This window comes from Leuciscus leuciscus (genome assembly GCF_965113295.1).
Source record: "Leuciscus leuciscus genome assembly, chromosome: 8".
In the NCBI taxonomy this organism is placed as follows: domain Eukaryota; kingdom Metazoa; phylum Chordata; class Actinopteri; order Cypriniformes; family Leuciscidae; genus Leuciscus; species Leuciscus leuciscus.
The window spans coordinates 37,133,278-37,156,128 of record NC_138732.1 but is presented as its reverse complement, the minus strand read 5'-3'; the positions used below and the strand labels follow the sequence as shown (position 1 = coordinate 37,156,128).

The following is a 22,851-nucleotide window of genomic DNA, read 5'->3' as shown; positions in this document are numbered from 1 at the left end:
CCAAACATGATGGCAGTAGTACAATGAATGTCATGAGTCGCTCTCAAACCAGACAGAACCATCACTATCTCATGGCAATTTGTAACCATGTTACATTTTTGCAAATTGGTGGCTTATTCATATGAATCAATTCATTTTTGTCTGCTTATGCCCAAGTGGTGTTGGACCTTTACGCTTGTTTTTTCTCTTTCTCAAAATTGTATGTTTTCATACAATTCCCATTGTATGATTTCTTCTGAAATTGTAATAATCGTTGTAAAATACTTTAATAGTTTCAGCTCGGGATGACAGAACTCAAATGCCAGGGTTAAAGCTATTCAACAAAATGCAGAAATGTGCAAATGTTTATTTTACTGGTGTCCCATCTTCAGATCTTGTGTAATTTTTTTTCTCTCTTTTAAAATGCTGTCTGAAATCTGTCATTTACATAATATGAATGATTTCGCCACAGATTGAACCTAGAAATATACACAAAAGCCTGACAGTGTTATTTCTCAAGTCGACCTTCTTTGATAAATTGTGCTGTGTTTGATAAAGTGAGAGCGGGTCAGAAACGCCCCTCATTTCCTCTCCCTGCCAGGCACAATGAATAATGTTGCTGCTCATTGTGTCCACACAGATTCTTTCTTCTGCCCCGTGTGGGTGGAAATCAAGGCATTTGATCTGAATTCTGAAGAGTCTTGTTAGCCTCCATAAAGAGCAGCATTGTGTATAAAATGGGTTATGTAAGTGCATATGACAGCCGTGGTGCAGGGTTGTGGCTAGTAGAGCGTAAATTCATTGCGTTTGCAGAGGGGATGGTGATCATTAGAGAGGCCAATAGCCGTTTCTTGGAAATGTCTCTTTATTATCTCAGCTGAAGGTAAACCACTCTATAAATCAATTTTCTACCATTATCAGATATGTTGATTTGACTGCTCAGTTCTCAGTTCAGTTATTTTTGGACCACATCATAAAATTGAAATCCTTTTTGCAAGTGGGAATTTAGATTCTTCATGTAGTTTAAATGGATGAGTTGCTTTGACCACTGCAAATATCCTGTATTTGGAGGTTATTGTGTGGGCCGACTGTAAGCTTGCTATTGGCCAGGTTGTCTTGTGTCAGGTGACGACATGCGGTAGACCATCGCCTAGGCTCTTAACCAGCTCCAAAGTGACCAGAGCATTTTTGTATTTCTGTCAACCAAGTATCCAAATGCCAAGAATAAAGTCTGTTGTTCTTCATGTTTGGACCTGGTACAGCATAAGCTGCTTTCTCACGGGCTGAACCTGGTAAATTATTGCTCCGATTCAGAATTTTGTGCCAGGAAAGATGTTTGGTTGAGAATTATGTTGCATTGGTTGCTAGGATTACATTAATCTTTAATGTTGTGTAATTGGCAGTTTATAAGTGATTAATCATGTTGTGTTTGACATATCTGAATATGTTATACCAGTCATAAGTTGGAATAATCCTTTACTGTGACTATTTTTTACACTCTTAAAATTAAAGGTTCCAAAATGAGTTCTTTTGTTGCAGCGATGTCATAGTAGAACCATTTTGGTTCCCCAAAGAACCTTTCAGGAATCAGATCCTAAGTTTTATTTTTCTTAGTGTGAAGAACATTTGGTGACACTAACTAATGTTAACTAATGAATTGTAAAATGTAATAACTAACATGAACTAACCACGAGCAATGCATTTGTTACTGTGTTTGTTAATCTTTGTTAATGTTAGTTAATAAAAATACAGCTGTTCATTGTTTGTTCATGTTAGTTCACAGTGCATTAACTAATGTTAACAAGATTTTAATGTTTTAGTAAAAGTGGAAAAAGCATGGCACTAACAAAGATTAATAAATGCTGTATTCGTGCAGTTCATTATTAGTTCATGCTAACTAATGTTAACTAATGAACCTTATTGTGAAGTGTTACCGAACCTTTTTTTGAACCTATAAAGAACCTTTTGTCCAATGGAAAGGACAAAGGACTTTATTTTTAAGAGTGTAAAAGCATTGAAACGCCACAAAATGGAGAAATGGGAATTATGTACTGATTAAAAACATTATATATATATTTGAGCTTCCAACTTCCTAGCTAGTGTAGTATAAGTAAGACTCGATTCAGAGTTGGGGAGTGTTTTGAACTCGATGAAACTGTCGAGAACCATGTAAAAGTCATTGTGCTTTGGATTCTCTTCTCTTTAGTCTTCAATCCAACCATGAATTGGGCTTCGTTTTATGCCGTGATCAGTGGTGTGAACAGGCATTCGACGGGCATCGGACGCATCTGGCTGTCGGTCATCTTCATCTTCCGGATCATGGTGCTGGTCGTGGCGGCTGAGAGCGTGTGGGGAGACGAGAAGTCTGGGTTCACCTGCAACACTCAGCAGCCCGGCTGCAACAGCGTGTGCTACGACCAGTTCTTCCCCATCTCTCACATCCGCCTCTGGGCTCTGCAACTCATCCTGGTCTCCACTCCAGCCCTGCTGGTCGCCATGCACGTCGCACACCGCCGGCACATCGAGAAAAAGATCCTCAAGATGTCCGGCCGGGGAAGTGAAAAGGACTTTGAGAACATAAAGAGACAGAAGTTCGAGATCGCCGGTGCTCTGTGGTGGACTTACATGATAAGCATTATTTTCCGCATCATTTTCGAGGTGGTTTTCTTGTACATTTTTTACTACATCTATCCAGATGTCAAGATGTTTCGTCTTGTGAAGTGTGACTCCTACCCCTGTCCCAATACAGTGGACTGTTTTGTGTCCCGTCCCACAGAGAAGACCATTTTTACTGTCTTCATGCTGGCGGTGTCTGGAGTTTGCGTCTTGCTGAACATCGCAGAGGTGATGTATTTAATAGGTCGGGGGTGTATGAAATATTTTCAAGGAGCTGTAAGTCAACCTAAAGGACCGTGGCTCTCTCAAAAACTGCCAACCTACAAGCAGAATGAAATAAATCAGCTGATATCAGAGCACTCGTTCAAGCCTAAATTCAATGTTGGGCGTAAACCTCCCACAGATAAGAGCGAACGCTGCTCTGCTTTCTAGACTTGTCCGCCTCAGAGGTTTCATCCAACTATCAGTTATTAATGGAACGTGGATGTCTAAAATCAAATTAATATATTGTCATTGATTTGCTCTTTTAGTGCGAGGCTTCTCAACTGGTCCACTTTCCTGCAGAGTTTAGCTCCAACCCTAATCAAACTCACCTGGAGAAGCTAATCAAGGTCTTCAGGATCACTAGAAAGCTCCTGGCTGGTGAGTTTGAGGCCCTGTCCACACGAACACGGGTATTTTCAAAACCACAGCTTTTTCCATGCGGTTTGGCCTTTCGTCCACACGCAAACGCAGTATCCGTCACTGAAACCGGACTTTTTTGAAAACTCTTGCCAGGGTGAAGATTTGTACAAACTCTGGTTGCAGTGTTGTCGTGTAGACGGTGAAACCGGAGATTTTGGCTTGACGTTGGAACCGAAACCGCTAATAACCTTTTCTCCAGGCTTCTGATTAGCCAACATGGCTTTACGTTTAGGGTTATATCGCCACCTGTTGGTTTGGCATGCTCTTGACAGCACGTCATAGCGTTTTCATGTGGACGCGAATCTTTTTTAAAACAAAGGAGGAAAACCTCAGTTAATAAAAAATGTCGGTGTACGTGTGGACTAGGCTGGTCAGGGTCAACCTGAACCCTGGTTTAGTGGCTCCTCTACATGTGAGAAGTGATCATCGGGAGATATATGCTGGAGAACTGTGAAAAAAGTGTGTACGTCTGCTCAGACCCTGACGTGGCGATACACACTTTTCCACATCAAAGGAGAGGCTGATCAATGCAAAGCCATGGTGGAGCGTGAAGTCTAGCTCCCCCTTTCTGGGTGTAATCTGGGTGTAATTTGGGCGTAATGGGTGAAGCTAGAAGGTCCACCCACACCACAGTATCCCTCCACCCATTAGATCCACAGAGGTGGAGCTGGACGTCATGACGTCACTTGCGTCAAAGACCGTTTTTATAAATCTGTGCATATGCACGTTTCGTAAATGAAGCCGCAGATTGTACGCAAACACTGGAGAGCGTATCAGTTCGTCTTTTGCTTCCGTACTAAAGTTTGGTGACCTGCATATTCATGTACAAAGATATTTGACCAAAAGAGGGTCTATCACAAATTGACTCTTTGGCTGAATCCGAAACCGCCCCCTATAGCCAATCATAGTGGTGTCCGAAACTATAGTGGACGTTATTGAGTGCGCTCATTCAATCCCACAATGCACCGGAATAACGAGTGTAGGCTACAACTGATGTACGCTCAACAGCTGTCCGAATTCGCTCACTCGTTTTCATTCACTCCTTCAAGTGAACTGTATTAGTGTAGGGAACGTAGGGAATAGTGAATGAGGGTTTAGGGGGCGATTTCGGATTCAGCCTGTCTCATAAAAAAAGGCTCAGTGTGTTGCATGAAAGTGGAGTAGATGGTATGTGTTAACATTTTAATTTTATTGTATGTTATTTAAAATGTATTATTTATTGACAACAGTAGCCCTCAACTCTACAGAGGACAAGCAGCTGAGAAAAAGATGTGTGTATGGATGAAAACAGAAGCCCTAGAGCAGCGGTCGGCATAATTGAGCGGAGGGATAATCACATGCACCTCCGGTCGCGTCAGTGGATTGTCAGATCTGCACACTTGCACAGGTTAAAATCTCATACTTTAAAGGCCCACTTTAGTTTAGCTTCGTTTGATGCGTTGACGTAATTTCCACTGAAACAGGAATCTAAGGCGGGGCATATTGAATGGCTCCTCCCCCTTTTCAAACAGCCAATAGCGTTTAGTTTACCTCACAGACTGCAAGTCGTACTTGACAGCACCATGAAAGTGAATCCGGGCACCGATGATACGTTGGATTCAATAGTAGAGGAATAAATTCTAGCCATTTCATTCTTAACCAACGTACGTTTATAGCATAGGGGGCGGAGCTTTAGATTCTAGAGAGCATTTGATTGGACAGAAGATGTGATGAGAAGCTGAAGTTCGTGGTGACGTCATAAAAATCCATGATCCATTTTAGTGGAAGTGAGAGACTTAAGTTTTGAATGCTTATATCTCCTAAATGCGAATGTTGTCATTGTTTTGGAACACACCCGCTTATTCATAACCTTAAGGCTAACATATTCATACTAAAAGCTAAAAAACTTAAATTTTGATTTCAGGGGCCTTTAATGGTATTTACTTAATTTAGTAAAACAGGCTATGTGATAATGAGGAATGATCACCTCAAAATAAAAAATAAAAATTAATAGAAATAAATACATCTTTTTAGCCATCGTCACGTGCCAGTGATTATCCCTCCACGTGTGCCATAGGTTGCCGACCCCTGCCCAAGAGTGTGACATCATTGGTTGATACTGTATAACTGATATTTTGACTGTCTAATATGGTGACGTATACGGTGTAGTATGAACGCCCCTTAAGAATGCTACATTGACAAAATATACATTTCTGATTGTTTATCTTTGTATGTTTGACGTACAAATGTGCAATGATTTCTGTCTTAAAAGTTAATCAAAATGCCACTTTACATTTTTAGTAAAGTTTCTTTGTTATTTTCCTGACATGTAAATGATTTGTGAAAATGGTGGAAATTTTTTGTTTGAGTTTTTCCATTTGTAGTTTTATTTTAGATAGACTTGAGGCTGCATTTATTTGATTCTAAATGTGTCTTGGTCTCACAATGTAAAGTTACACTAGCAATCACAGTCTGTCTAACACACCTTTCACGAGTCATACAATCAAATATAATTGACTGGCTGTCCTCCACTAACATGTTTGGGAATATTTTCTTTGTTGAAATCCTTGATGCAGCTTTATGCTTGTTATATCAACTTTGTTATTAAAAGAAATGCATTATATTGTACATACAATTTTGGATCATTTTAACTTCTTAATATGTCCATGAAATTCTAAAAAAGAAATTCTCATTCCAGTAAAAGGAGTTGGTTATTAAAATAATAATAATAATAATAAATATATATATAATATATATATTGTCACTATCCACAATACATATTGATGCATTTTTGTATTGCGATATATTGTTACACCCCTAATGGGCACCTCAAAACACAGATTAATTTACATGTATTACCTAACTATGTACCTAACTATAATTATGTTGTACAGAAAAAGACATTAATTACACAACCATTTGTATTTATTGAGAATATTTATAATAGATGATTTTCTAGAAGTAGTTCATTTATAAGTTAGTCCAATTTTAGTCGCACAGATTTCTGCTCGACATTTGGGAACACAGTACAGCAAGCCAATAATGCTTAATATAAGACGATATATAAAAGACACGGGCAAAGAATGCTGACTTGATGATCTAGCTTTCCTGGCTTTCAGTAACTCGCAAGCCTCCTTTTATGGCACAAATCATATATTAAGGGAGCATTACAACATTCATTAAGAACCAAAGTTCCTTTGCAACATTAGTGAGGAAACAAGCATGTTATTGCCTTTTAATATCAGGAGAATTAGTTTCCTGGCAGAAACACTAGATGCATGTGAAATCAGCAAAACAGGAGGAATTCTTCTGGATGATTCCTAGCAGTTCACCCACCACCCTGTGCATAAGAAACAGCATAAACATGTCAGTAAAACAGCAGCCACCAAAATAATATTTATCTTTAACCCTGTCTGTTAATCTAGAGACACATATGTTTCCAAATATTCTAATCACAGTTTAAAAGCACAGAATTCTATGGAAGCTTGTTTCCGCCACAGGATAAAAAGTAAAAAAGGTAATAGCGACTTTTTCTCTCACAATTCCGACTTTTTTCTCACAATTGCGAGTTTACATCTCAGAATTGCATGATATAAAGTCGCAATTGTGTGTTATAAAGTCAGAATTGTGAGATATAAACTCTGCAAAGTCTTAAAAATAAAAACTGTCAGTCTTTTTTTTCCCTTAGAATTGGACTTTATAACTCACAATTGCAAAGATGTCAGAACTGCGAGATATAAACTCGCAATTGCATCTTAAGTCAGAATTGCGAGATATCAAAGTGTCAGAACTGCGTGATACGAAGTCAGAATTGCGAGATATAAGCTCACAATTGCGAGAGAAACGTTCAGATTCATTCTAATCACAGTTTAAAAGCACAGAATTCTATGGAAGTTTGTTTCCGCCAAAGGATAAAAAGTAAAAAAGGTAATTGCAACTTTTTATCTCACAAATATAAATAAATATGAGTTTACATCTCAGAATTGCATGATATAAAGTCGCAATTCTGAGGAAAACTGAATTTCTTTTTTTTCCTTAGAATTGGACTTTATAACTCAATTGCAAAGATGTCAGAATTGCGAGATAACAAAAAGTCAGAATTGTGAGATATCAAAAAGTCGTAATTGAGTGACATGAAGTCAGAATTGCGAGATATAAACTCACAATTGCGAGAGAAAAGTTCAGACACTCAAACTCTCTACGCCGGCAGTCTAGCGCATGCGCATGTGTAGACTGTGTTTGGGCCCGTCCACACGCTCAAGCTTCTCAAAGTGTCTCCTGGCGTTCCGGATGTTGATGAGGGTAGCAGCTGAAGCTGGAAGAGAGAGAGAGAGAGAGAGAGAGAGAGAGAGAGAGAGAGAGAGGCTTTACTCCGGGTCACAATGTGCTTTTCTCAAACCTCATTTGGAGTGCAGATGGTGAAAGAACAATTTGTAGGTGTTTTGAAATGCAAGGAAGGACAGTTTCTAATTACATGCAGGATCTGAAAGCTGCTAAATCTTTGTGTAAATGAGGAACGGTCAAATCCAACACAAGTTAAGTATGGAGTGCCACAAGGTTCTATCTTAGGTCCCCTATTGTTCTGAATTTTTCATTATTGTCAGTCACTTGTCAAGTGATTTTTTAAATACCTGAAGCAGGAGAATAAAGGCTTACTCTACTTTCAGTCAATTCTTTGTCCACTTTTATCAGCTCTCATTCTTGTCTTCTGTTTATTTAAATAAACCAATGTGTCAATGATCAGACATGCCACTCTATCAATGCCATTATTTGAATAAAAGTAAATAAATTGCTGAAGATACAATGGAATAAGCTAATGTATCATCAAGCTTGACAGTGATGAGATGGAATGAAAGTCAATCGAACCCTGGCATGAATAAGGTAGAGATGTTAAGAATATAATGCACATTCTGTGGCATGGCTTCAACTTTTAAATAGGATCAAATAAAATAAAAACTTAACCACTTAACCCTTCATATTCATGATAGTGTAATACAGCATGATTTTCAGTAATATCCAACACATACACGTGTTGACATCTATAAAAAATAAAATGCGTTTCATGGTTTCACTGCCCTTCAAAGACCCAGGAATTTGTATTTTTAAAACCAAATTCCTAAACCTATTATAATACCTAAATATTCCTACAAAACATGCTGTATTTTCCTGATGCAGAAAAGTTAGTTCATGCATTCATGACTTTGATACAAGATTATTATAATTCTCTAATGGCTTAATGTCCTAATCACCATAATCAAGCTTCGAGTTTCTTCAAAATGCAGAAACTTGGCAGATCCAGAAATCTTGCTGATGGATGCCCACTGCCAACTACACAATTGATTAGCCAGACATGAAGGGCCATTTTATGATCTTACTCTGAACACTGTCTGCCTCTCAAGTAGAGGACACACTTCAAATACTATTAATCAATAATTTCCCTTTCAATTGAAAAATACTAATCAATGACATTTATTTAATGAAGACATGACTAGTATTACCCACTCTGAGTAAATTAGAAAATATTTGGCAAAAATAAATGTTGTTGTCAAGAAATAAGGCTTAATTGTCATGAAAATGTCACCCAAAAATGTTTTGTGATTATATGAGAGCTGGTCATTTGTGGCCATGATAGCACTGCTACAGTCTAGAAATCAAAGAAAGGAAAGATTTATTTCCCCAACATGTTAGACCACAGTTGAGTGTAATAACTAATCTAGTAAAGCATAACTCTCGCCAAAATAAATGCAACCTAGAGTCTTTTTGTGAATCTACCCGAGGCAAACTTTCATTTAAAAGCATAATTAGGATGGAAACGCCACTTTAAAGATTGACCGTATTTTCGTTTTCGGTCAAATTGCCTTTTTAAATTCTGTCAGTCAAAAATAGTCGATCTCCGAATGTTAATGAACTGACTCTGAATTTTAGTATTGATTCTTATATGAGGATCCTTTTTCAAATACAAGGTCAATATTGACTTTCACTAACGACAAAACAACAAATTATCCATGAATTTATATGGAACTAAGCTTTAGGAGCCTTCCATCTTTACTCTCCTCCCTGTTACGTTGCATTCGGAGATCGACTATTTTTGCCTGTCAAAATGCCGGCGGACGGAAACAACCACAGCTACAGATAGTTGTTCAAAATATTTCTTTTTAGTAAACTCTGTGTACACAAACAATGTTCTCAAAGCTCAAGTTCATGTGTAGAGCCCCTGGTGATACTTCCAGCAAAGTTTCATGTTGTGTCGAGCCTTCTTAGTGTTTTAAAAATAGCGATTTTTGATGCTATCATAGTCGTGTCCCAAGCACTCCCACTCAAAAGTCAATTTGACCGAAAACGAAAATACGGTCAAACCTAAAAGTGGCGTTTCCATTCTAATCATGCTTTTAAACGAAAGTTTGCCTTGGGTAGATTCACAAAAAGACCCTAGGTTGCATTTTGGCGAGAGTTACTCTTTAATAGTTAATAACTAATGATCTTTGCAACAGAAGTGAATCAAGCAAAACTAACTTTAGCTGGACAATAACTTTATTCTAGAGATGCTGTAAAGCCAAAACAATCTCTGTTACTTTAATTAACTATTATCACTTTAAAGCTGCTTTGAAACGCTCTATATTGTTAAAAGCACTATTTAAATGAAGGTGACTTGACTTGATGTGAGATTATCGGGTGGCAAAACCCATTGCTGTGCATGCATGCTTACGTATAGACGGGTCTGACATGATCACCATGACGTAGGTGTTGGACGTGAACACATCGATAAAGGCAGCAAAGTTAGAGTTTCGCACTTCCATGCTTTGGAAAGAGGCCGCCAACTTGCTGTGGGACAGAGAGAAATGTCAACATGATGCCGTGTTCAGCACTTACAGCTACATGAACAGAGTCTGACTGACCTGCAGCTCAGCTTGAACTGCTTGATGATGTTACTGATCTTCTCAAAGCGATGAGCATCACGCTGTTCCTTACACTGATAATGAGAGATCACCTGACAAGACACAAGTAGACATGTCAAATAATTTGTTTGTAAAGCACTTTTACACAATAAGTTCTGTTCATGTTCACTGCAGTTTTCCCTTTTTTGTGTGTTTTATTTGCAGAGTTTGACTGAATCTGTATACCTGTCAAACACCAATTGTTATATAAGCTAGAAGTGTCAGAAAAATGACCACAGAAATAACCTGCTCCTGCCTATTAAACCTGCTCAGTATCCAAAGAACTACAGTTTCAGGCATTCGGTGTTGGGCGTTTAGGATGTCTGGCACCAGTTTACCATGATGGCGGAAAGCGGAAGAATGAACGCTGACTCTCTCACTTTTTGCATTGCATATTTTCAGATAATCTGGTGTTAAAGGATTAGTTCAGTTCAGAATTAAAATGTCCTGATCATTTACTCACCCCCACATCCTCCAAGATGTTCATGTCTCTCTTTCTTCAGTCGAAAAGAAATTAAGGTTTTTGAGGAAAACATTCCAGGACTTTTCTCCTTATAGTGACTTCAATGGGGTTCAATGGGTTGAAGGTTCAAATGTCAGTTTCAGTGCAGCTTCAAAGGCTCTACACGATCACACCTGAGGGTCTTATCTAGCCAAACCATCGCTCACTTTAAAAAAAACAACAACATTTATATACTTTAACCAAAAATGCTCATCTTGCACTAGCTGCGAATGTGCCACACATTACGTAATCACGTTGAAAGGTCCACGCGTGTTCCGGTTCAACAATGTAGGATAGGGCGAAAAACTTCATCTCATTTTCTCCTACCAACTTCAAAATCGTCCGACATCGTTGTTTTACCATTTATTTGTATTTATTTTTGTAAATAACGTTTGACATAAGTCTTTGCACATTTACTTTGTGAATGCTAGGTCGGTACTTCCACCTACGTCACATGTGACTTTTCAATGTGATTATGTGGCGCATCGCAGAACAAGTGCAAGACGAGCATTTGTGGTTAAAAAGTATATTTTTTGGGGGGGGAAATGAGCAACGGTTTGTCTAGATAAGACCCTTATTCTTCGGCTGGGAGTGGTGCACGTTTTCTTTGTCTCCCTAATCAAACACACCTGATTCAACTCATCAGCTCAATTAACCCGTGTGATAATGAGCTGATGAGTTGAATCAGGTGTGTTTGATTAGGGAGACAAAGAAAACGTGCACTGTTGGGGGTCCTTCAGGACAGGTTTGGGAACCACTGGTGTAGAGCCTTTGAAGCTGCACTGAAACTGACATTTGGATCTTCAAACTGTTGATTTCCATTGAAGTCCACTATAAGGAGAAAAATCCTGGAATGTTTTCCTCAAAAACCTTAATTTCTTTTCGACTGAAGAAAGAAAGACATCTTGGATGATGTGGGGGTGAGTAAATTATCAGGACATTTTAATCCTGAAGTGAACTACTCTTTTAAATGATGTTGTGACTCTGGATAAAAAGTTTGTGTTTGACACAGAAGGTTTTGTGTTTTGCACATTCACTTCTCGCAATTCATTGAAAATCTGTCCTCAAACCATCCTTTTGTTGGCAGGCAATAAGCCCTCATTGGCAACATGGGGAAAGGTGGAACAAGGCACGCGCGTGTCAGCGACTCTGGATACCAATTGCCCACTGGGACCTATTGTCCATTCAAGTTCTCCTAAAATTTTAATGGACCCTTCACTTCAGCAGGGATCTGGCAACACGTAACTATTTTGAAGCTGTTACGTCCAGTATTTCAAAGTGTTCACCTTACGTGCGCTCAGTGTGGGTGGTGCCAGACCTGGGCATTCATTTTTGATACACTTATTAAAACCAACCTCTGTATATCCAGAGAACAATAATATTAGTGCCCTTGAGCAATGAATGGTTTTTACGTGAATTCTAGTCAAAATCACCACACCACAATTGTGTGCAAAGGCATGACCATGCAATAATTCAATTCATTGTTGATTGTTTTCATTATAAATTAGTTTTTGCAGACCTACAATTTAGATTTATAGAGCTGACAAAATACATATAAAAACAAAATTTTAGTTTAGTTATATTTGACCATGTAAAACTGTGCAAACATAAAATGGCAATAAAAGCATAACGTGAGGTCATGCCGAAATTTTGCAGCGTAAATTTGAATATATATGCAAGTATCGTGTGCGTGTGTAATGTGTGCAAGTATCGTGCTTCAGTTTGGTACAAACCAGGAAAGTAGCTCTTTCAAAAAGTAAGACTTCATCTGCCTCAATGATCTGAGCGAAGTTGCGCAGGTTACACTCAAGCTGCTGTACATTAGGAATGAGCTGATACACAATACTGGACCAAGCCTGCAGACACAAACACAGATCAGAACATATTCAACTTTCTTACTGTTGGATTGGTGTATTCATACTTAATGTCTTTTATCCTTTTTATGAATCTTACTAATCTTTTCTTTATGAATTCCATACATTGGTAGCCATGTACCATTTAATCATTAATCGCTATATTCCTTATGTTGCATGATTATTCATTTACATGTTATTCATTTCTACTAAATACTCTGATATATTGGATTATTTTCAAATGTAAGATCTTTTGTGTCTTCCTTCGGAATTATTTACTTATAAATCATATCAAAATATGTCTGTTTGCATCTCTGCAATATGCTCTTAAAGGGAAAGTTCACCCAAAATTAAAAATTTCGTAATCACTTATTCGGCCTCAAGTTGTTCCAAACCTGTATGAGTTTCTTCCTTCTGCTGAACACAAAAGAAGATATTTTAAAGAATGTTGGTAACCAGCTTAACAGTGGCCATTGACTTCCATACTAGGGAAAACATTACTATGAAGTCAATGGGGTCCATCAACTGTTTGGTTGTAAACATCTTACAGGTTTGGAACAACTTGAGGGTGAATAAAGGATGACAGAATAACATTTTTTGGGTGAACTATCCCTTTTAAGGTGTTAAAACCACAATGGCTTATCAAGTTATTCGGTGTGCCTTACAAGGACCATGGTGACCAAATAACACCTGCTTGGGTACAAATAACAATAGGTACTTTCCCTAGTCCCTTCCGGTTACGGTACATAGGCACAACATATAAACGTGTAGTTTCAGAAGACACTGGGCTTCTTCTGCCGATGATGCTTCTCTTTTTCCTCTCCTTGCATTCTGCAAATATCTTACTTCTTTTGGGCCTTTCTTTCTCTATACTCTGATCTTCACAAACCTCATCTGTTAGATACAATACTTTGGATATTACTTACTTTGAATATATTACAATTAAAGTGGTGTAATTGTGCAATTACAATCCTTTGGATATATATATATATATAATGCACACATCTTACTTTATACAGCGTCTCGTCCCAAATGGACGTTCTGAAGCAAGTGCAGGCCAGTGGGCGAGACAGTCTTTTCAGGTCCTCCTCACGCTCTTTAAATATCTAAATAACCACAAAGAAATTTACAGATATTAATTAACACTGTTTATGTCGATTTCAATGTATTTTACCAGTCTGAAGACAGTCTACATGGACTTGCTTCAGACTCCTTACAGTAATGAGAATGAGATTGTCTTTGCATTTCAGTAATGAGAATTTGAGGGGAACATGCTTTTGTTCAAAAGAAATCAAGACCATTTATATAAAATGGGGCCATTTTGGGGATTCAATGTGACCCAGACATGTTCTTGCAAGCAGGTTCCTTGAGATTAACAGTCAAGGGATTACAACAACAAAAAAACGTCCTAAAAAAATTAAGTTTCCGCTCATATCGTACCAGGTCTCTCTGATCCTCCTGGACCAGGTCCATCTTGTGCACCAGGCAGAAGATCTTTGCGTCAGGCGAGTTCTGGAGGATGGCTTCAAGACACGACTGGTAGTAATGCATATCTTTCTCCAGCTCTCGGCTCTCCACATCAAACACATAGATCAACACCTCTACGTTGCGAAAGATGTTGTCTCTTTGACTCGTGAAGTAGTTTTCCATGAAAGTGTCCTGCCTGTGCAATTCACATGTAAAGGTGAAACAAGGATTAAATCATCTTCACAAAAGCCATCCAACAAAACTCGTTCGTACAGGGGTGCTCGTGACACTTACCCACCGCAGTCCCACAGGTTCAGCACCAGATTGCCCAGAAATCGCACATGAGAGTGCTCCACATCAACTGAAATGAGGAAAATCAATCAATTGATTTCACTGATCAATATCGATTTGTTTACACATATATTGTGCCTGGATCGTAGTTCATACGTGTCATAATATATGTTGACATTAACATCTCCCGTTCCGCATCAGGTCTCATTTTTATTTAATGTAAAACAGGGGAAATTGTTTAATATTTTATGGAACTCTACAGTACAAATTAAAAGTACCACAAATGATTATTTAAGCCACTGAGAACAATAACCACTGCAGAAAACTGCCCTAAAAATAGTCATCTTTCTTATTTTTTAAAGCAAAATAATCATCAAAGAACCAGTAAATGTTTTAATGTGTTTTGGGAAAATATCTTCTCCTCTGCAGCTCGAAATCTCATTTGCACTTTTGCATTTCCTAACCTGAAGCTCTGATCACAAAACACATCAGATCCAACAGAGTCTGGTGTCACCTGATGCGTCTCGAGGTGTCATGCAGGTTTGGACCAAAATGAGTTTGAATCAAACATGACAGGATTTGCATTTTCTAGGGAACTATATCTGGTAAATGTCATACTTGTGGCTCCAAGGCGGCGAGTGTCTCTGGCGATGTAATTTGCAAATATAATTGACCTCATACTGGTCTTTCCTGATCCACTTTTACCCATCAACAGCACCTGCAAAAAGAAACAACAGAGGTTCATTTCATGAGGGGAGAGCTGGAATCTATACATTAGGGCAGTGCTTCTCAAACATGTGGTTCTTTTTACATTAAATAAAGCACATAATCTGCACCGAAGATTATCCTTGAAGTACTTTGACTGTTATTCCAGCCGAAACACCACAGAAAAAGAAACTGTTTGTAAAAGAGAATCTTAGCAGCTGGTTAGTACAAAAAACTCTGATTAACTATTTCCCTGCCATTGACAGAATTTAAGCTTTCTGTGTTTTCACTGTTATACGGTAGGGGGCGCTATTACACATCTTCTGAAAGATAGAGATTCTCCTGATCTAAACACAGGCAAAGATGTAAAAACAAGCAATAGCATATGCAAGCTGATGCATATGTAAAATAATGCGATCGTCAACATTAAACAGCATGTAAATCAAAACTGCCTAATGTTCCTGAATGAAATGTCAACCCAGACGAGGGACAGGAATGTGAAGCTTTGAGGGTGTAGATGGACTCGATCTACATGTTTTCGATCCGATCCAGGCGTCGTCTTTGACAAAAAAGTGATTTTCTAAATTTTTGTTCAAAATGTTGCATTTTTATGAAACTCACCCACATTTAAGTGTTGATAAAAAAAGCATGAAGCAAGAAGAAAAGGTTTTCATGTTTGTTTAAAAGCAGAGGGTCTGTTCCTTCATTTGATTTATTGCATGTTCAGATATTCATATAACAAAAGATTCTGAGGGCCATGAAACTGTTGTGAAAATGATCAAACAATGGCTGGCAATTATTTATTTTTTTAAACACAGGCAGGGAAAGAGTTAACATGGAAAAGATTCATTTTCTCGCATGTTGCGTCGCGTCTGGTTAGGACACGGTGTAGGCTCAAGTCCGTTTCAGAATTTGCATTGATTTCGTATTGTTTAGTCTGTGCATGTCTGTGGACTCTTGTCGTATGGTGGATTTTTGTCCACATTTTGTTTAGATATTACTTGAGAATGTCGTTGTTGTACGCCAGAAGGAATCATGACATACCCTATGATTATGATAAATGTGGATAGGAGCAGGCTTCACTCAATGTGTACACTTGTCAATTTTAAGAGTGCTAGATAATTATAATACATAAAGTGGGAGAGAGGCCGCACTATGCTTAAATATGTTTTTATTTGTATTTGCACAGACGCGCCGAAACGTGTCTGTGCAAATACAAATAAAAACATATTTAAGCATAGTGCAGCCTCTCTCCCACTTTATATACCCTATGATTACGTGAATCGCCGCCACTGGATAAGAGGTTGTTTTTTTTAATGGATGTCACAAAAAAAAGAAAGCTGACATTTCCTTTCCATTTCCTTTCTCAGCTAAAGATCGAGAGATTATGAAAAATATTTGTAAAGTGTATACGCAGCAAGAAAAAACAGCACTGCTGCTATGTGCTATGAAAGCTGAAAGGACCGCTGAAAGAAAATATTAATATAGCCACGCAAGTCCATTTACGGTTCAATAAGCTTAGAAAACATGTTATCTTAGAAACTTCAAAAGCGTTGCATATTAATTCATAAGCTAAGTTATATTATACATTATATTGATATTCATTTAAAATAAAAGCTTAATAGATACAGTGACAGTCCGACAACAGACGCACACATTGTTCATGGCTGTATAGTGTGTGTGTGTGTGTGTGTGTGTGTGTGTGTGTGTGTGTGTGTGTGTGTGTGTGTGTGTGTGTGTGTGTGTGTGTGTGTGTGAACATGGTAAATGTTTTATATCTTAAAGTGAAGTGAAACACATTAACAGTCAGTGTTATATAACAGTGTGGTTAAACTCACCTTCTTCTTCATGGCTGTGCTGGACATTTCCCTGCTGAACTTCACCACTGTAAACCACTGTAACTGCAGATTGTCAAAACCTGCAACAAGACCAGGACACACAGATCATCACTCTTCTGTCTGGCTCATTCAGCAATGCTCTGATGTAAATAACTGATGAAATCAGAAGAAATTAAAAAGTACAGCTACTCAATCGATATCTCTGCAAAAGAGCACATGAAATCTGATCTCTCTGATTTTCTGGTGGTTTTTTGTTAAGACTGTTCACATGACCTTTTAAACGTGGCCTAGATGAAGCCCCATTTACACCAGGCAATAGATTCGGCCTCACAAACATCATAAGGTCAACTTCTAATGAGATCAGTGAGATTTTCCACTTGCAAACGGAAGACTTGTAGCCGTTAAGTCGGTGTTTGTGTGTAGCTTTTTTCACTCAGTACTGCTAAATTCAGCGCCTGTATGTTCAAAGAATAAAGTTCAATATAAGCCTGTCCTATTTAAATATCATCCAATGACCGGTCGTGAAACTGCAGTGTCGTCATCAGATCTCGTGCAGCTGCTCTGGAGTAAGTTGATCTAGATGATGATGAGTTAATCTTACGTCATCGGCACCACCTCAAGTTAGGGGTGGGAACCACAGGGTGCCTCACGATACGATACACGGCTCACGATGCCGATAATATCACCATACAGCAATTCTGTGATAATCAATATATTGCTATACAATCCTATAATGATACATCACGATATCTGTCTCATCCATGTGTTGAGCGCCACCTTGAGGAGCCATGAAGTAGAGACGCTAGGAGCAGTGAAATCTATTTACAGCGCCTTATTTTATTAATTTAAGTATTGATATTTGGTGCCAGCGTATCGATTCTCATATCGCACGGAGAAGGACGGCAATATATTGCCCTATTCACAAAATTGCCAGTATATATTTATGTAACATGTATGTGTGCATTAAAAGTACCATTTCGGCAACGATAACGTTTCTGAGCCAAATGAGGATAAAGATGTGTTCTGGCGACTGGCGTGTTTATTGAACCAATCAGATAAGAGTAAATCGAGAGTCAGCGAGAAGCTCATCTGATTGGCTACATGATGAAGGTGGATCCGCCCTCCTCTACGCACTTGCAAAACTCAATGATACCCCTTTTCCACCAAAAAAGAACTGGTTCGGAACTGGTGCTGGTTCAAAGTTGGTTCAACTTGCGAACCTTCTCAGAACCCGTTTGTTTTTCCACTGACTAGACAGCCCAGCGAACGACGTCGTTACGTCACTGTGTACGTTGCCATACATCTTAGCTTTCCCAGAAACGCTTGCGCCAACTAAATACAATGGCGGACTACATTGTCTTTCTGCAAATGTTTCTCCTGGCTTTGCGATCCTATATTGGGGTCAGAAGAATACGTTTAGAATCCATCTTTCTTCAATCATTCTTTCTACTAGCTAGCGCTGTGTTTTTAGCAATGGTGGTCACAACCTTTCTCGTCAAGTTGTTGGTCACAATAACCCCATTTAAAGCCACAATATGTAACTTTTAAAAATCACTATATCTATGTTATATATTTTTTTTAGTTGTGTACTTACATTATCCCGACTGTTTCCAACAACTTTCAAACCAGGAGAAATTTGTAATTTAATTCGAGAAACGTCCAGTTTCTTTATTTCCGTTTTGTCGCCGTCAATGGCGTCATATCCGCGTTGTCCCTGGTTTCCGCTCGTACTGCCATGGCAACCAGAGCTATGAACCAGAGCCCTCTGACCAAAGCGACTGACGGTAGTTCGCAATGTCTATTTGCACGCTGTTGTTGTTTCGTTCAAACATTATGGACCATGGCAAGGAGACTTTGGATACAAAAGGAGAACTAAAACGAGAATCAATATCAGCGTGGTGTTTTCGAGATGCCTAGAGCTCCCATAGACAGTATATAAACGAGAGCTCCACGTCCGAGACTTCGACCGCTTCTACATGTACTTTATTAAACAGGTGAGCACATTTACATAAAACTAATCAATGTTATATAGCTCAACATGATGAAATGTTAGAATATGATCTGTATGTTATTCTAATGTTGATCTAGCTAGCTTACTGCTAGTCTCATACAGACAAACTAACACATACATTTCAACACATTCAAATGCAGTTTAGTGTGATAGTATAATGTTAGACCAAGTGAAACAACGTTGCGTTACCTCACAAGTTTAATTTGTCTAATAAACTGACCTGTGACTGTGAGTAGTAATTCTGCACTCGCGTGTAACGTTAGTTCGGTAGAATGAAATGTCCATATTCCTTATGCGGGACTCGTGTCGCGTGTGGAGCTGATAGCTGTCTCTTAGCAATCCCGAACTGCTTCATATCACAGTCATGATAAAAGCATCGATGTATTCAGTCATCCATAAACATTATTAGATCCATAGATTAGATCGGTCGGCTTGACGTTGACGACAAGATCCATAATTCTTAGCAAATGTTGCGTCATCAAACTACACCTTTGTTATTGTAAATAGGTTAGCGACCCCTAGTGGCGAAAAATTCCATACTGTACGTTTAATGAGAGCTGAGTGATCTAGTGAACATTGAGAAGTGACGATTTATCAGCAATGACAAGTAAGATCTTTTCTGGAGTTGAAATGGCATGTGAACCAATCATCTCTTCCTCTTTACTACTAATTACAGCACCAAATAAACATGAACGAACATCAGAATACAGTACAACTCACCAAAATCCGTATCATGTCCCATGTACTCGCTCAATCAGTGTTTCAACCGCATAACAGCTTGTAAACAATGTCATGTAATATTACATTTACCTCAGAAAAGCTGTTCAATATCGAAAAACTTCATTTTGTTTCATTTGTCAGCAACAAAAATGAACACTAGAGGATAATTTTGTTAAATAAGCACTATATTGACCAGGTTTTTTTTTTTACCCTGTTGTTCAATAGCTATTTAATACATTTTTATTATATTTCAAGTTTTTATGAAAGCCACCATTTAAATGTTTTTTTTTTAAAACGAGTAGAAACATCCATAATTAAAAAAATATTATTACAATGTTATAATTATTAAAAACCTCCTTATGTATAATTTAAATGCACGTAGACTACAAATCAATGTGAAAATTGTGTTAATACCCAACCATACTTATTTCTAAAGGCTATATTTGTACACCGTACTTTGGTTTCCCTTTTTTGGACTGTATGCTCGTTGTAACACATCTTATCAGAAAACTAAATAAAGTTTACAAAAACAAGAGGACAGAATTTCTAGCCAACATGCACTGCTCCCAATCAGACGCACGTGAGATATTTGGCATGATAAATATCTGGACCTGTCGGCGATTCACAATCCTGCTGTGTGAAATGTGTTCTGACTGAAAACGATGACCGACAGCCAATGACAGAGCAAGATACAGGGCAGCAGGATGTTCGGGGAGGAGTTATAGACCAGAATATCAGTATTTTAATAGATATATTTACAATTATATCAAACCGATATCAAATACACAAACATTTGCTTGACCAGCAGCAACAGCAGCACTTTGCAAAATTACTTATTTACCCCCAACTCTCTTTGCAGAACACACAATCCTTGCTACCCTCGTCTCCCCAACCATTTCCTCCTGACACCTAACTCAAACGTTCTGGGAAAAGGTTTTTAGATACAGACTGAAAGAGTTGTCGGAAGTTTAGTGATGGTGACGTTGAATTCGTGGGAGGGTGGTGTAGTTCGTTTATAGCCTACCTTTAGCTTTTTACTTCTGGCGACTGCATTTAGGCTTCAAAATTCATAAATATTGTGTTCATCTGTGACAGTTAAGGATGATCAAAATGGCATTTTCGTTTTTTAAAATCGTTTTTTTTAAAATCCAGATTCAGTAAAATTATTCAATTTAATTAAAAAGTCTAATAATATATTTTTTTTAATTAAATAAACAAATTTTACCAAAAAAAGCAAACCATTTTTGGTTTTTGGCCAAGTGCATCCAGAAGACAGTGTCAAATCTACGGTACACAATTCAAACTTAATTGTTATCTTATGGAGATTTCTCTAGGCTACATGATCTTAAAATTCAATTGCATCACTGTAACCTCATCTGTTGATTCAGTGATGTTTAATATAGCACTGACATTTATATTTGAATTATTAATTTCACCAGACACAGTTAGAAACTTAATGGCAGAAATGTTTACAAATGTTTACAAAAAAAAACATCGGCAAACAAATTATGCTCGAGATTTTCCAAGAACTTACTTTGAGACCTTTTGCATTGACTATTCATCACAGAGGCGATTTCTAGTGGGTGTAACTGTTAAGTTATGGTCAGTTTCCCTCAGGTTCACACACAGGTGTCAATCAGACTGACAACAAGTACTACATCATCATCTTCATTTTCATCTTCATCAACATCATCATCATCATCATCATAACAACATGTTCCAGACAGTAACGTCTGACAACCACAGAGTGCCAGAATTCATTAGCCTAAATGTGTAACGTTAACTTAACCAACTTCATTAGTGAAATACATGCTATGGTTTATGCTACACGCTAATGCTTTGAACATTTTGTCCAATATAAAGACAATCGTGAGTTTTTGTGTGTCTTGGGTGTCCAAATGAATCCTGAGGGCAGAGACGCGCTGTGGTTTTGCAAGATTTGGTAACGTTATTTGTTTGTCACTTCCCGCTAATGACTTACTCAGATCTCAAATACCATATTAAGAAATGAGGACTGTTCTTTATTTTCCTCTGCTGAAGTCGTTAACTCTACACTAGCGCTGTGCTAAATACGATAGAAGAGTCGAAATAGAAGAGACGCTTGCTGTTAATGTGGGTAATGTTGACAAATAAACACATACCTGATTAAACTCCCCATCGATGTTTGTCTCCTGCTAGTTCGCGAATGGTGACGATGAGCACGTGACTAACAGCTGCTGTCTCGCGATGACTTGACGCACTCCGCTCGGATGACGTCGGCGCACAAGTGGCATTCACGTGACTAGTCACACTGTTTACCTTATAAATAACGAGAATGTGCATGTCTTTCACATTTTATTATTATCGAAGCTTGACATTGTTGTCATCCTTTATCGTTTTCAGTATTTTTCTGTGGACAGTTCTTTTACCTTTTAGATTGGGTGTTGTAAATGGGCTTTGCGACGAAAGGCACTTTATGTTAGTATTATATATAATACCAGTCCCCCCACACCCCCACCAAGAATATCTCACCCATGTATAATATGTAATAATATAATATGTATATATAAATCTTCTGTTAACCTTCGACAAGCCTAGATAAACCCAGATAAACCTTCTGTAAAAAATAAATAAATGAAAAAAATCAGTTTTGAATAACACAAATTATTTAACACTATCACTAAAAAAATAATGCTTTATGTTTATTTAGGGACATTTTTATTGACAATATTAACTAAATGACTCCCACTACCTATTACTGAACATCTTTCCTGATCTGATTCATGCATTCAACTTGAATTAACATGAAATAAATAAGTCTAATTCTCAACTTTTTTTGTGCTTACTCTTTTAAGTTATATAAACAATTGCCTAGAATATCTATTTTCTGTATCATTTGTAATTTCAGTTTTAAAGTGAAATGCTCAAAATACAAAGGTCAGGCATTGCTCAGAGTAGCATAAGCCAGACAAGGGAGGATTAAAGGAAAAGGAAAGATTTTTTTTTTCTTTAGGTTAAGTGAGAGGTTAAGTGCTCACGGAAGAGATGAGTTTTCAGTTGTCTTTTGAATGTTGTCAGGGATTCTGCTTTCCGGATGAGGGTGGGGAGATCATTCCACCAGCAAGGCACCGTGAATGAGAATGTTCTGGAGAGTGATTTTGTGCCTCTCTGTGATGGTACCACGAGCCGTCGCTCGTTGACCAATCGTAGGGTTCTGGTAGGGATGTAGAGTCGTAGGAGTGAGTGAAAGTAGGAGGGCGCTGAGCCTGTGGTCGATCTGTAAGCAAGCGTC

The 22,851-nt window shown here is 38.1% G+C and overlaps 2 protein-coding genes across 3 annotated transcripts; one reads left to right on the top strand and one right to left on the bottom strand.

Annotated features, from left to right (window-relative positions):
* Positions 1–489: 489 nt before the first annotated feature.
* On the top strand, positions 490–5,710 carry gjb1b (gap junction protein beta 1b). 2 transcript variants are annotated; one of them, XM_082178435.1, is made up of 2 exons: positions 490–862; positions 2,186–5,710. In XM_082178435.1, the coding sequence occupies exon 2, from the start codon at positions 2,200–2,202 to the stop codon at positions 3,025–3,027; it is 828 nt and encodes a 275-aa protein (XP_082034561.1). In that variant the 5' UTR covers positions 490–862; positions 2,186–2,199; the 3' UTR covers positions 3,028–5,710. The 2 variants fall into 2 exon arrangements, with proteins under 2 accessions (XP_082034561.1, XP_082034562.1); XM_082178436.1 differs by lacking the exon at positions 490–862 and adding an exon at positions 869–1,271.
* A 455-nt stretch (positions 5,711–6,165) lies between these two features.
* Positions 6,166–21,868, bottom strand: rraga (Ras-related GTP binding A). The gene is made up of 11 exons (XM_082178417.1): positions 21,722–21,868; positions 16,850–16,929; positions 14,925–15,024; positions 14,310–14,376; positions 13,989–14,211; positions 13,559–13,654; positions 12,429–12,551; positions 10,155–10,246; positions 9,965–10,080; positions 7,423–7,573; positions 6,166–6,598 (listed from the first exon to the last, which is right to left on the bottom strand). Exons 2-10 carry the CDS (start codon positions 16,874–16,876, stop codon positions 7,470–7,472), a joined length of 948 nt encoding a protein of 315 aa, XP_082034543.1. The 5' UTR covers positions 16,877–16,929; positions 21,722–21,868; the 3' UTR covers positions 6,166–6,598; positions 7,423–7,469.
* Between the last annotated feature and the right edge of the window lie 983 nt (positions 21,869–22,851).